The 16,440-nt window shown below is 35.2% G+C and overlaps 1 protein-coding gene across 2 annotated transcripts in view; it reads right to left on the reverse strand.

Annotated features, from left to right (window-relative positions):
- The window catches only part of LOC150110250 (uncharacterized), a 154,190-nt gene extending 139,181 nt beyond the window's left edge, over positions 1-15,009 (reverse strand). For both annotated transcript variants that reach the window (XM_090398574.1, XM_090398582.1), the window contains exon 1: positions 11,066-15,009. In XM_090398574.1, the coding sequence (XP_090254700.1) occupies positions 11,066-14,902 (3,837 nt within the window). In that variant the 5' untranslated portion in view covers positions 14,903-15,009. The remainder of the gene's footprint in view (positions 1-11,065) is intronic.
- Positions 15,010-16,440: the final 1,431 nt, after the last annotated feature.

The raw sequence follows: 16,440 nt of genomic DNA on the forward strand, positions 1-16,440 counted from the left end.
TTGAACAGAATAATTTTGATTGTTTTCCCACCTTGCATGAATTTTTGACTGAAATAAATTCTGAAGTAAATGAAGAAGTATCTACCATAATTTTAGAACACTTGCATGACTTGCAATCAACCCTTTTGCAATATTTTCCAAAATCCAGTGAGGACAATTCCTGGGTTCTGAATCCATTTACAGTGACAGCTAAGCCAGCAGGCTTCAGCACAAGTGACTATGAAAATCTAATTGACTTAATTAGTGACTCGATTTAAAACAAAAATACAAGGAACTGCCAATAAATGATTTCTGGACAAGTGTGTCAAAACTAGCTATTTGTTTTACTTCCTTTTACAACGACATATTTATGCAAGACAGGATTTTCATATTATGCTGCGACCAAATCAAAGTCCAGGAACAGATTCGACGCTACACCAAATATGAGAATTTAACTTTCTAATATTGTGCCTGATATCAAAAGAATTTGTAATTTAAAGACCCAAAAACATCGGAGTCATTAAGAACTTAATTTGCAATATACGTTTTACTATTTTAATTTGTTTTATTTTTACTAATTAACATATCACAATAAATGATTGTTTTTTCTTAACGCTTAGATTTACTCATTTATTTTATTTATATTTACCTAACCTACAAAAACCAGCAAACAGGCGAAAAAGTCTGCATTCACTCGTAAGTACTTATAATAATATTATAAATTTTTGGTGATCAGAATGGGATATGTCAATGAAAATCAGCACAAATTAATTTAATGATGATTTAATTGATGTTTAATTAATTAATAATTAATCATCAAGCATTAATAATTAATTATCAATTATTAATTAACAATAAAATAAGCTAAATAAAAATTAATTAATACATTACAAAATAACACGGTGTTCCGTGAACATTTCAGGATTTGTGAAGTGTTCCATCGTAGAAAAAGTTTGAGAAACCCTGGTGTAGATGATGATGGTAGTTGCGTTTCGTTATTGTTGGTGGATTTGAGTGGTGGAGACAGAGAGTTGTGGAATAGGTGCCCTCCCTCGATAAGTCTTTGGATTCCCTGGAGGTGTCACATAATAATAGTAATAATAATAATAATAATTAATACAGAGAAAATTTTTCAGAAGAGGTCTGGTAGTGGAGAACTAATGGCCATCCTTGGAAACTGAGCAAAAGTGTAGTTAATGAGGGTGTTAGAACTAGATTTTTTTTTTGCTGGAGAGTGGTGAATGAGCGGCATAAGATTTGAAAGTTTTTCTACTTGGTTATACTATAAATTAAAGATGCCAAGAAATTATATTCTTGGTTAAATCCTTTATCCAAGAGTAAGCAAACGAAATTTGTCCATGAAGTAACTTCACAACTGGGCAATTCATATATAGAAGCTAATGACTTCCCATCACTTGCCTTGGTATCCCATAATGCAAACACTTTACATCTATATTTGAGTAAGGAATGATGACGGATTCAGCAGCAGTCGCAAGTGGAGTATCGCCAAGTCCTCCGCCATTTAAGAACTCAATTATTAGCAATATCATAAGGGACTTTGTGGCATGCAGTACTTGCGGCATGTATGCGTCTCGGGAATTAGATATGTGGCTTGTGAAAGAGAGTGGAGAGCGTATATATGCAAAATGCAGGCAGTTGGAGGAAATAAGTGCATTAGAAATATCGATATCCAACTTTGTTGCTCCAGGAACGGGGAATGAATGTAGGAAGACAAGTAGTGTGATAGGAGAGAATCAAAAAAAGATATATATGAATGAGAAAATAATAGTTGATAGTGTGGAAGGTGTGAGTGACTGTGAAAGTTTAGGAGATGGTTTTGTTTGGGAAAGTGAATTTAGATTAAGAGTGACTGACCTGCAGAGGGAGATAGATGAGTTGAAAGAGGAGGTGGAATGTCTTGTGAATGAGAGCAGAAGTATGAAAGATAAGATTAGGAGAATGGAAGAGATAAATGCAAGGAGAATCAGAGTAAGAGAGAGAGAGAGAGAGAATTTAGGGAGTATGAGTGAGAGGTATGGGGATGCTAGAAGAGGAGAGAATGGAAACAGTAGGAGATGGAATGAGAGAGAAGTATGGGAATGCTAGAAGACGAGAGGATGGAAACAGTAGGAGAGACAGAATGAGAGAGGTATATGGAAATGCTAGAAGTGGAGAAAATGGAAACAGTAGGAGAGAGGGAATGAGAGAGATGTATGGGAGTGCTAGAAGAGGAGAGAATGGAAACAATAGGAGAGAGAGGTATGGGAATGCTAGAAGAGAGAATAGCAGTAGAGGAGAGGGAATGAAAGAAGAGGAGAGAATGGAAACAATAGGAGAGAGGGAATGGTAAGAGGTATAATGTAATGCGACTCAATGATCCGTGGTGTTCAAGATAGGGTGCGTGAGGAGTGTTTGCCAGGAGGAACAATAGAAAGGGTGGCTATGGCAATTAAGAGAGGTGAAAGGGTGGATGAGATGATTGTGATGGTAGGAACGAATGACTTGAGTGGTAATGTAAGTCGGGCAGCGAGAGATATGAGGTTTTTGCTTGAGACTGTACGGAAGAAGAAAGAGAGAGGAAAAATAGTATGTGTTGCCTAGGTATGATAATGTTGAAATGAGCAGAAGAGCAGTGATATTGAATGGCATAATAGCAAGAATGTGTGACAAGAGAGGACTGGTATATGTGGATGCTTGGAGTGTGTTTGAGGAAAGAGAGGAATTATATGCAAGAGACCGTTTACATTTGAATGAGGAAGGACATAGGCATCTGGAGAGATTGCTGTTCTGAAAGAGTCAGTGTGCCCCCAGGGAGGATGATAGCAGGGGTGGCCTCTTGTGGGAATGGATACTTGGGAGAAGGGAGACGATGTCAGGTAACACTGAGCCCAGTGGAGTCTAGAAGGGATAATGCTGGGTATAAAAACAATGGCATTTATATGCTTTATACTAATGCCAGGAGTATCCGGAATAAGGGAGAGGAATTGGTGGCGCAGATAGCATCAGCCTGGCCAAAAATTATTGGGATCACTGAGACGTGGTTGACAGACGAGGATATAATAACAGGAATAGAAGTTGCTGGGTACAGGGGGATATTCAGTTGTTTGCAGATGATGCGAAGCTGGGAAGGATTATTAGTAATAGTGCAGATGTGGTAGCCCTGCAAGAGGATTTGAATAAGTTAGATAGATGGGCAAATGAATGGGGGTCTCAGTTTAATGCAGCAAAATGTAAGGTCTTGAGGTTTGGGAAACATCGATGGGATGCTGCATACTCTATGGGAAGAGTCATGCTGGAGGAAGTTGGGGAGACAATAGATCTGGGGTTGATGATTGATAGAAACCTGAAGTTTAGGGGACATATTGCAAAGGTGGTGAAGGTAACACAGAGGATTACTGCAATTATGAGAAGGACACTGACCTGCAGAGATAAAGGGTTATCATTCCGTTGTATAAGTCTCTGATCAGACCACACTTGGATTATTGTTCTCAGATTTGGTCGCCAGGATTTGAAGGGGATAAATTAACTGTGGAAAAGATACAAAGACAGATGACAAAGATGGTCTCAGGACTGTACAAGATAGTTATGAGAATCGGCTAAGGGAATGTGGACTGCAGAGTTTGGCGGATAGAAGAAGGAGAGGTGATATGATTGAGACTTTTAAACTATTGAGAGGTGGTTACAGGGTTGACACTGGGGAGTTCTTTCACTTGGTTGAACAGCGGGAAGGAGTGATGACAAGAGGCCATCCCTGGAAGTTACGAAAGCTGTGAGCAAGAGGATGAGGAGTGGTTTCTTTGCATGGAGGGTGGTTGAGCTGTGGAATGCATTGCCTGATAGAGTGGTGAGGGCGAGAACGGTCAATGAGTCTAAGGAGTGGTATGATAGACTTTGTGTTTCTTAGGGGGAACCTCCCCTCGATGAGTCTTGACAGACTTTATGTTCTTAGGAAGGACCTCCCACGATGAGTCTTTTGACTCCATGGAGGCCTGAATAATAATAATAATAATAATAATATATTGTGATTGCCGTTAATATACAGCATGGCCAGTTGGAATATGTATTTACCTCTTTATAATTGAACAAAAGGAATTAAGGAAAATATTTTAACATTTTTTCTCTTCTTAAAGCACTCCATGTCTGAAGTTCCGAATTTTCTATCCTTGCAGACAATTAACACATGCCTCCCTGGCTGAAGTTTTCGCAGCTATTGTACACGTTTTATAAAAAATAACTTATAGGACTATAGTGCCGAATGTTAAAATAGAAAATAACTAATGTATAGTAAGACATAATATACAGTTGGTTGTTACTATAGGCCAGGGAACAGAAGATCTGGAAAATATGTGCTTCGCATTATGGAATACTAAGGTAAGTAATGTGGTCATTAGCCTCTATATAAGAGTTGCCCTGTCATGAAGTTACTTCACGGGAAACTTTGTTTGCTTACACTTAGATAAAGGATTACACCAAGAATATAATTTCTTGGCATCTTTAATTTAGAGTGGCATGGGTTGCCAGAATCTGTTGTAGGTACCATGACTGTGAATTAGTTCAAAGCCAAATATGACAGATACTGTGCAAATATTGAATAGTGCTTGGCATGAAGTTATAGGGCCTCCCTTGATGAGTCTAAGGACTCCATGGAATAGCCCATAATAATAAATAATAATAATAGTAATATTAATCAAAAGGCTGAAAAAGAAAATAAGAATGCGACTGTGAAAGAGACTAACAGTCAAAAAATGAGCTTGAGGTGTGAAAGAGAATTTGAATGATACAACAAAAGTGAGTATGAATAATGAACAAAAGTAAGGATGACTGTGGGAGGGAAAGAAAATGCAACTGCTGGAATTCAAGATTTCAACAATGAGTTCATCACAGTCGGAAATGTAATGAAGAATATGTTTGGTGGATAGAAGTGCCTGAAAGGATAGAATGAAGAACGGTAGTAAAAAGAAGTGATAAATAATTCAAGAGCTGTGACATATAGAGATTCCATTATTAAAGAGGTGATGAATGAGAGAGTCCACGAGATCTTTTTCCATGTGGGAGAATAAACATGGTTATTGATGCTTTGGTGATGAAGAGTAAATGAGCAAGATAGTTAGCTAGTGGTGGGAACGCAATTTAGTGGGACAAAAGAAGAATGTCAAGATGGGTAATGGAGTTTATTAAGAAGAGTGAAAGATAGCAGCATGGTAATAAAAGTTTTCAGGGTGCTCTACAGGCAGGGCCGGCGGAAAAGGGCCTGCATTGCAGATGGGCTCCACTACAAGGTGGGCACCATTTCGAAATGCAGGCGGCACCGTTTCGAAGCGTTAGTATGAAGTTTCATTCTTTCTTTAAATTTTTGTAAATGAATTAAGTAATAATAATTAGGTAAGTCAATATAATTGCTGCAAATTTACAGTTAGAAAAAGCTACAAATTTACAAAGTTTACAGTTACAAATTTACAAAAAATTCTTGTAAATTCTTTCCACATGATTATAACAAAAATAAAAATAAATAAAATTGCCATTTGTTTGGGGGAGCCCATTTCAGCTTTGCAGGTGGGCAACGTTCAGCCTAGCGCCAGCCCTGTCTACAGGTATGATAAAAACGAGATAAAACAGCTTGCAAGAATCATGAATGATATGTTGTCAGAGGTGTGTGAGAAAGGAGAGCAGTTTGTTAACATGGGATGCATTTGAGAGAAGGAGAGGATTAAACAAAAGTGATGGATTGCTTTTAAATAGATCTAGTGTAAGGCAACTGGAGAACTCTTGCTAGAAGTATAATATGAGATTGTAAACAAGATATTAGACTAAATAAGAAGTGATGTGAAAGATCAGGAGAGACTGAAGTGCTCATGAATGGAGAGAGCAGTAGTGTGAGAGATGAGAGCCACAAAACAGGAATACAAGATGTATAGGGAAATAGAAGGGGTAAGTCAGGGTGGAGAGGAAATATATGGGATAATATATATATATGGAGGAGGTAGCATGGATATAACTGGTTATATATCTAAAAATGAAATTCTGTAGTTTATTTATGGATGCTAAGAGATTAAAAAAAAAGATAAACAAAATGATCTCAAGACCGAGTTAATTCAACCAGAAATTGTTGATATAAATGAAAAATGGTTGGATGAGGATGATATTCTAATGGAACAGAAATGGAGGAGTGTAATTTTTTTCTTTTTTAAGGACAGGAAATACAAGAAGGGAGAAGGGGAGTGCTGTTGATGATAGCAGGGGCAATATGTCTACACAAGGACATGGACTGGAGAAATAGCAGCAGTGACTTTAAGACAGTGTGTCAAGTGAGGTGGGGATCATCAGGATGAGATATTTAGTTGGTGTTGTTCAAAGAGTAATGTGGAGAGTGGTCATTAAGAAATGCACAGGCAACTTAGTTTAGTGAACAAGGGAAGGTGATAAATATGGTGATTTTATTTATGGCAGTACAGACTAGAATGAAGAGATAGCATCTAAGAATAAGAAAATTAATTCTTGAGGGACAACTGTCTCAGGCAATATGTAATGGAGAATGAATGTTGCATTTCCCTCCAACTGGCAAGTGATCATGAGATGATCACTTGGGTGATGGCCAGCCATATGAAGACTTCTGTGAGCAGAGGATATATGTGGAGCTACAAGAATATTTATTATGAAAAGCTTAGGCATATGCTTGGAGCTATAGCATGAAATGAGAAGTTAAGTGAAAAGGAGATAAATGATGCTACAGCACCGACCAAGAGCTATGTAACAACATCAGTGTGTGTGTGTTCAAAAGGCTGAGTAAGGTAGGGGTATCAAATGAATGAAGATTTAAGCATGAAATTGTGAGGAAGAAGAAGGCACCATGAAGGTAACACAATGGTAGCAATCAGTTACAAGTAGAGTACAAGAACAGACCAAGAAGGTGACTCATTTGGAAACTACAGGAAAAGTGCAATTTGGAAAGAAATTAGCAAAAAATTCTAAAGTTCTTTCAATATGTGGTAGGTAAAAGAAATAATGATTATGGTAAGAGAATGTTAATAGGTGGAATAGCACATTGGTAATTGCTGAAGAAGACAATCAGGGTATTCAGTGAGCAATTCACCAGGGTTCATCCTCATAAATGTGACATCACAAGAAGCTTGTTTGTAGAGGGAACAAGAGATGATGATCCGATGGTGAATGAATGAGAAATATAAGATGAATAAAGTCATAATAATGATGATGTCAATACAACCATAGAATCGACAGTCTGTCTTAAGGGAATGTTCCAGGGAAATAATGACAGCCTTGACATACCCATATAACAAGTCTTACATCAGCACAATTCCAAAGGAGTGGCAAGAGGACAAAACTGTTCCAAGGATTATGAGTGATAATGCTGAGGCTACAAATTATAGAACAGTATATCTGGAGTTGTGGAAAATTGAGAAACCAATGCTAACAGATAATACTGAAAAGGTTAGTGAAAGCTAGGATACCAACATTGATAACAGCATTGATTCTCTATCATAGCTCTCTATGATTGCCTGTCATAATTCTCTATTAGCATGGGTTTGTTAAAGAGAACTAATATTTTACCAATTTACTTATATTCTGCAACAAGGGGATGAATGTATTGCAAAGGAGATACATATATAGTGGCATACGGGGGGGGGGGGGGATCCTCAAGTTACATCGGAGATCCGTTCCTACGGACCGACGTAAGGTGATTTTAGATGCAAGTCGGAATTACCATAGCCTAAGTTACTTATCTAACCTAAAACACCCTAAAGTCATGTTTATATCAAGAAACAGAACTAGGCCATAGGAAAATGAAAGGGAGAAGATAATTACTGTATAGTACAGAAAAATGAAACTGTTGTTTCATTTTTGTCATCTGATGATGCTGGTCTTCCAGCCAAAGAACAAGAAGCCTTTCCATCTCAATCATGAGCCTACTATGTTTTTTCGTAATCACAGTCGATTTCATGGGCGGCAATCCTTTCACATGTTCAAGGAAGTGAACTTTATTCGTGATAATAGTCCCGACTGTGGTATGACTTAAGTTCAACGCACGGACAATGTTCGTTGGCGTTTCTCCCTTTTTTGCCCTTTTAATAATGTCTAATTTCACTTCTAATGTAATGGCTTTCCTTTTCTTCGACATACTGCCATCGGAAGAGTCGGCCTTACGTTTGGGAGCCATATTGAAGGGTAAAAAAAAAAAAAAAAAAAAAAAAAAAAAAAAAAAAAAAAAACACAAAAGAGATAGAGCAGATGTAAACAAAGCACGCAGTACCCAAAGAGTGTATGCTGGGACCCAAGCGACGCCACCTCTCCCAAACAAACGCCGCATAACAGTATATTCTTCCGCCGCAGTCACAAATAAGTTCGCCTGCGACGTTTGAATTTTACATTGCGCTGCTTCAAGTCAAAATTTATTTTTAAAATTATTTATGGGATTACCGCCGTAAAGTCGAAATGACGCATGTTGAGGACCCCTTGTACTTAGATTTTTCAAAGGCTTGTGACAGATTGCCACATGACAAGTAATTTGGAATAGGTAGGATTAGATACTAGATTAGTGAGCTGGATAGGAGAGAGAGAGAGAGATTTGCTCTAAGATAGGTATCAATAATGGTGTATAGAACAATGAATCAAGCAGATGTGGCTTGGCAGGAGGATTTGAATAGACTGTATGAGTAGGAAGTGAGTGGAACTAACAGTTCAATATTGCCAAAGTGTAAGGCGTTGAAATATGGTAAGCAAGGATGAGATGCAAAATATACATTTGGGGGGTGGCAGCAGTGAAAAACCTGATGTTTAGTGGTCACATTGAACAAGCTGTGATCATATTGGATTGTGGCAATGATGAAGAGCAATTTGATACACAGATATAAAGAGGTTATGGTTGCATTTGTATAAGGCCTTAATCAGGCCAATGGATTACTCTGTACAGATTTAGTCACCTGGTTTTCATGATATATTAGAAGGGTTTAGAGAAAATTGACTAACGTGTATATCTGGTCTTTGGAATGTGGAGTATGAAAATAGACTGAAAAATGGCATTTGCAGAGTCTTGTGATTAGGAGTACAAGAGATATGTTTGAGACATGTTTGGTAAGTTTGTTTGTTTTTTTTTGGTAAGTAAGTTTGTAATTTTTTTACTGAATGAAAGGGGAAAGAGAAAAACAAGAAGTTATCCCTGGAAACTGTAAAAGGAGGGTGTGAACAAGGATGGAAGAGCAGGTTCTTTGCATGTAGAGTGGTTGGTGAGTGGTATCATTTGAGTGTAGTGATGCAGATACTTTGAGTGAAAAGTATGGTTTAATGAACTATGTGAGTAACATCTGTGCCTCTCACAATAAATCTTTTGACTCCATGTGGTGTTAATAATAATAATAACAATAACAATAATAATTTAGCTTAACTTCTCTGAATTAACTTCATTTTTATCTGACTTCTACAGGTTGACTTGTTAGGCCATTAGTTCTTTTTCAGTTACAATTTGAATTGTTTCTACAATAATCTAATTGACTACTGTGTGTTTCATCACAAGTTGTAATTTGTGCTCTGCAGATACTAGTTTGAAATCCAGTGAAATATTAAAACTCAATAAATTATTTATTTTGTTATGAATAACCACACCTAAGATCATCATCAAGTCTATGTATACCAAGAATTAGGTGAATAAAGAACAAAGTGAAAAGCATAAGAATGAAATAATGCAAGCATTGTAGGAAAAGATGTTATGATGTATATACAAGATGCATAAGGAATTTATATAAAATGAAAGCAAGGAAATTCTTCAGGTATGTGGCAAACAAGAGGAAGAATAAGTACTGAAGATTGATATTGGTCACAGTATCCTTATCCTGAAAGGCTATGGTAATAGAGTGATCAGCAAATGAGTAACTATGCTGATGACCTGTTTGATGAAAATCTTGGCATCAGAAGGGTTGCTAAGGAGTGGAAAGAAGACAAAATAATGCAGCTTCATAAGCATGATTATAGGACAGAAGATTCCAATTACAGAATCCCAGTTTTGTAATTAAGGTATTGGAGAGGTTAGTTAGGAATAAAATACAGGACTGAATTGCTGGACATAGGATTCTTTATGTTGATCAGTGTGGATTAATGAATAGGTTCTGATTAAATAATCAACTTGGATTTTATGATAAGGTGACAACTTGACAGATAAACATAGGAGACAGGTGATATTCTTGGACTTTTCAAAAACATTTTTAGATTAATATGACAAGGTGGTGATATCTCTGATACAGCCAAATTGGCCTTCAGGACACATGCAATTTACAGACAAAAAATACTAGTGGTGGTGGGCAGTAGATAGCATGTGTAGGTGATTTGCTGTAGTTGGTGGATTAATTGGTGGAGACAGAGTTGTGGAGTAGGTGCCCTCCCTCGATGAGTCTTCGGACTCCTTGGAGGTATCATGTATATAATAATAATAATAATTGTATATGATGAGGAGTATCTCAGAAAAGGAAGGTAAACAGTGCACTGTGGGTGTTGTTCTTGGATCTCTGTTTATTTTATTTGTTAATGATAGTTCATGTGTACTGTGTGGAGATCTTCATTTGTTGGCTGCTGATGACGTAAAGTTGGGGAGAATTATAAGGCGTGATGCTGATATTGATTTCCTGATTTCCTTCAGGAAAATTTAAATAGACTTTTGGCTTGGAGATGAATGTGGCTGTAGTTTTCATGTTAATAAGTGCAAGATGTTGCACTTTAGAGTATAGAGATATTGCAACTATGAAGAGCAGCATACAAGTAGAGGTAACCAAGTGTTGTGCAACTGGAGAAAGTACTGGTCCTCACACCACATAGGGACTAATAAGCTCAAATTTAGTCACTAGTTTCCATTATGATGTAGAAGCATTGGAAAGAGTCCAGAGACTAATGATTAAGGCATTGTTAGGATTATAGAATTTGGTTATGGGTAGAAGTTTGGGAGTAAATTGCAGAATTTGGTGTATAGGCAGAAAAGAGATAATATGACAGAGATATTTAAATTAGTGAGAGGATTTTACTGAATTAATACAGATAGAGTTATAAATAGAGTAGTAGTAATAATAACAATAATTTTTATACTTACTTCCCGAATACTGTCTTCATGTCCATGTACCATCAGCTGACAATGCTTAATATCTAACTCAGCTGATCTTAATCCACAGTGTTCAATGAATTCCTTTAAATCTGTATTATACTTCCTAATAATTTCTTTTAAAACATCACGTGTTTTTTGTCCATATCGTAGCTTAATAGACTTCATAATTTCATTATCAGTATTTCTGAGATACTTTTCTATAGCCTCTTTTGTCTTTTCACATGCTTCTGGGGAACCAAATACCTGCAAATGCTTTTCATTATAATTGAGCTGAATATAGACTCCCATATCTTTTTGCATCTTTGAGAGCCATAACTTACTCCCATGACAAAACAGTCTTTGTATCTTGGGTGTATTACTTTCATTCATTAGCTCACCTTCTAATAAATTCATAATAAATTTTTTTAACATGCTAAAAATGCCAGGATTATTTGCAAGTAGCTTAATCCTTGCTGTAAGGTCATCAGCAGTGCTAGCTTCATATTGAAAATTAGTACTTATGTCCTTTAAGTCTGAATTTTTTATTTTCTCAACAAAATATTTTAATGTATAATCAATCTGATTACTTAAAACCTTCAGTGCATCAACAGGATAGTATGATGTTGATCTGCATACAGGAAATGCAAAAATAAGTGAATGTTTTTCTTTATTAATTTTCTTACTTATATTTTCACTGACAATATGAAAGTCATTAAAGTGATCAAAGTTTAGATAAGCCTTCATAATAGTAGCTGTACTTTTAGGGTGAGGAACAATAATATGTACCTTATCCAAATCTATAAAATGAGAACAGATTTTTTCTAAACATAGTTTGATCTCACTGAGACATTGTTCTGATGTTTCAAAGGGAGGTTCAAAATTTATTACAGTTTTTTCTATCTTTATGTTATTTGGAATACACTTTTTAACAGCAATGAGTAGGTCTTCATTTGTTGTTTTGGGATTTAGGCGTGTGATGTAAAGTTGATTAGGTTTCTTCTTACTTATCTGGACTAAGGCCTTAGTACCACTGACAATCAGTGATCTTGTAAGTTTTGCATTTACAATATGAAAATCCTGTGGAGAAAAATCTACAAAACCAGAACCATTACACTTCCTACGACACCATGTAAGATTAATACTATACTGATCCAGTGCTGTTTTTGTATTCTTCATTTCAGAGGCAAAATATGGATTAAGAATTTTTTCCTTAGCAATTATGTGGAATTCCTTTAGTTTTCCTCCTTTCTCCCACTTTACTGGCACTGGAACAGTTACACTGTCCTTCTGAAGTATTAATGTGAATTCTTCTTCTTCAGCATTCAATTCTTTCAGAGGATGCTGAAGATTTTCTAGCAGTATTGCTTCTGCTGTTTTTAGATACTGCAGTGGAGCATATATATTTACAATGCCTTTTTCAATTATAGGATCTAAAATAACGAGTTCACTTTTTGTGGCATTTTTAATGGACTGCTCAATCTGTTGCAGTTTCATTCCTCGTTTGCCCAGCAGATTTTTCTTTATCAACATTGTACCAACAGAATCTACTGTTTTACAACTAAGTTTCAAATTCATTAATTTATCAATACTAACAGATAAAGCTCCTGATTTATTAGCAGCAAGTATCATTGCTTCTGTAACAGCTGTAACATAAACTATGAATGTATGCGAAGTTGTTTCCAAATGATCAAAAACTACATATTGTGGAGGTTCTTCTTCATTGTGAAACACTGAAGATGGATGAAGTAAATAGTTACCATCAGCAAATACAGGTTTGTAACCACTTCGAAAATGACCACTGTACACACACAAATTATTCTTAAAACATTCAAACAACAGTGATTGAAGCTTATCATGGTTCACTTTACTAGCATAAAGATTCTTATATTTTAGATGGGAATGATGAACGATCTGCAATAGTGAACTTGCCTTTACTTTATCATACAGTTCCTCTACTTTGTTATGTAAAATCTTCATGAATTGGAAATTAATACCATTTTCAATGCACCACTTTTCTTCACGTTTTTCTTCAAGAAAGTGATTATATATATCTAATGCTGTAAAGATATCTCCTTTCAAATTAGAAAAATGTAATTTGGCTTTATAATGTAATTCTGTTCCTTCATTTTTATCATAGAAAAATATGGATCCATCTAATAATGAAAGGGCAATCACAGTAATTACTTCAAAAGCAATATCTTGTTCAAATCCTAATATAAGGAATTTAGCAGACATAGGCTCCAAAAAGGAAACTGTTGTATAATTCTGAATAATTTTCTTCCCTAAATTAGTTAAGGAATACTGATTTATAATATCCAGCATAGTTAATTCATGCAAGGCAATATTTAAATTATCTTTGTAACTGAATTCTATTAATTTGGTGATATGATTATTACTATTTGCTGCAAAGACATTGAGCACAACTTTTTTAGGATCTATGCGTAGAGATTCGGGAACTCGAATGTTTTGAAACTGGTAAAAATTCTTTGAGCTGTATAAACGTTCACACTTTCCAGGTGAAGTACATCCAGCACATGCTTTTCGTCTATCAGCACAAGCTTTACTTATGAAATGTACCGATAAAACACTCTTCTTTGTAATTGCAGAATATGAGTTTTCTAATGTTCTTCCTGAATCTATGACATATTTAACAAAAGGAAATGCTAATGAATAATCAGCACAAGTTGTTGCAAAAATAATTCTAAACTTTTTAGATGTTCTTTCTAAAAACAAGTCTGTGACATCATCTGTAGACTTTGTGTCGAGTTTAAAGAATGTTAAATGATTATTCCTATTGCTCTCTTTCAACTTGGTGCTGAAAACACTGCAGACTTTGTCAATAACCTTTGAAGAAGGTAAAAATACAAGAATATCACCTGGAGTATCATTCATACACACATGGAATAAAGATTTAATGATATCTTCCATATAGTTAGCATCACTCTGAGTATCTATTGGTTTCCATGAGATATCAACTGGATATGATATATCTGGAAGTGAGATAACAGAAATAGGTGCACAGATAGAAAAATATTCTTTCAAGCTAGTACAATCAATAGAATCTCCCATAATAATTATTCTCAGATCTTTTCTTTGCTGTAGAATATCTCTCACAACTGACAGCAAAATATCTGTGTCCACAGTTCGATCATGAACATCATCAATAATAATGCATGAATATTTCTTCAGAGAAGAATCCTTTGCCCTTGCAGTAAGCCCACTATGTGTCATAAAGAGAATCTTTGTCTCCACACTTTCTTTATGATCTTTTCCAATATGTTTACCAACAGTTTGGCCTATCTTTTGATCCAAATGACTGCTTAACTGAGAAGCAAGACATACTACAGAAATTTTTGAATTTTGAGAGCTGACAATCATTCCTTGGTTACCGTATTCTTTCAGAAGGTATAATGGAACCTGAGTACTTTTATTGTATGATGAACCAGACAAAATAATTGTTACAGGAGAAGAGGATACAGCTTCCAATATTTTAGTTTTATAAGCATAAACTGGAAAATTCTCATTAAACATCTTGCATTCATTCTTAATTTCCTTTAAAATTTGATCTCCTTTAAGCTTCATTTCTCTAAGTGGAAGTTGATTTAGCTGGTTTAGTGAAGACAGCATTACAAAACTAGTACTTTCAAACACTTTCATCTGTTTCTTAAACAGTTCAAGACGTATCTTTAATATTTTCCCATGTTTCAAGCTATTGGCTTTTTTTATCTGTTCAACGAAATGTTTTCTTTTTTCATTATATATATCTGTGTATTTTCTTTGTATGCTAATAATTTCACGCTTAACCATATGTTCATATTGCTCTAGGCATATATTCATTATGTACATAAGCACTTGGAAGCTTTCTTTAATTAAAAAGCTGATCTGCCAACAAATGCAGATGTTTAGATGAAGTTCCAGAAGAACACTTTAATTTTGTAATCCACGATACATGTGTATTCTACAAAGAAAGAAACAGATTATAAGAATACCATTAAAAATATAATTTAAAATAATTAAAAATTTTGAGACTTTATTACAATAAACTACAAAGTATTTTATTTTTCTTTGCATCACTTATACTGTTAGCCACTCTTAAAGTAAAGATAAATGCACCACCATTTAGCACCAAACATTTGATATCTGTATCTCAACTAAGCATTAGATGAGATACATATATCCCCAAGCTTAAGAAAAAAAAAGTTCATTTTTGCTTAAGTTTGGGCAGACAATTGAAACAAGAATATAATTTCTTGTCTAGTATGATTTACTTTGCAATCAAGTTGAAAAATTTTTTTTCCGACATTCACGATAAAGCAATTTGTGTGCAAGTACAGAATATAAGCTTCAGAAAAGTGTGGAACTTATTACTGATTTAAGAATTTTATACAAATTCATTGTTAGAGAATCTACTAATAATATTACTGATTTCAAAATTTGATGATCTGCAAAGTAAAAATAAAAAATAGGACAGACAAGAGATCTAACAGACATATCCAAAGGAAGGAAACTTAATTGAGATTGATATCTGTGGACTTCAAAAACTAGCTGATTAGCAAAAAAAGAGAGCCATGATAGAAGAATATAAGTTATTAAAGAGGTTTCGTAGGATTGACACTGAAGACATTTTTCATTAAAATACAGGAAGGGAGAGAGAGAGAACACGGGATCGTCCATGGAAATTGTGTAAGAGTATGGTTAGCAAGTATGTTAGGACTACATTTTTTGTTGTGGCAAAGCGGTGGAATGAATTGCCATAAGTAGTCATGAGTGCTTCATCAATGATTGAGTTCAAGGAAAGGTATGATAGGTATTCTGTGAATAATGGATCTTCCACGATCAGTCTTCTGACTCAATGGAGATACTAGTATAATAACAGTAATAATAATAATTTCAAACAATGTATCTACAGAAGACAAAGTCAATCAACCCTGTAAGACCAATGAAATTTGTTCTGTGATACAAAATGCAGTTGGCATGCATCTATTAAAGAGAAGATTGTGAATTGGCTGACTTCAACTAACAAGGAAGAGGAAAATAAAGACTGATATGCTGCTTCTTACACAGACTGAAGAAAGGAAAGATATCATAAATGAAAGAAATGGAACAAAAGTTAGTGAGACAGAGAGAGAGAGAGTGAAAGGAAGTATAAATAAAGCAATGCAGGTAAGGTGCGGCAGAAAGAGAGGAAGTGAGACTACGGGAATGAGAGATACTGAAATTGTCAGAATATAAGATTTAATGAACCAGTCATTCAAAATGAAAATAAAATGAGGAATATGCAAAGTAATATTAGAAATTTAGTGGAAATAAATGAAAGTGTGCGAAAGAACAGAATGAAAGAAAAAAAAAAAGGGTAAAAGAGCTGATGAGTGATTCAAGAATAG

Source organism: Typopeltis vanoorti, chromosome 1 (assembly GCF_054136105.1).
Source record: "Typopeltis vanoorti isolate ZY-2024b chromosome 1, IOZ_Tvanoo_1.0, whole genome shotgun sequence".
NCBI classification, from domain to species: Eukaryota; Metazoa; Arthropoda; class Arachnida; order Uropygi; family Thelyphonidae; genus Typopeltis; species Typopeltis vanoorti.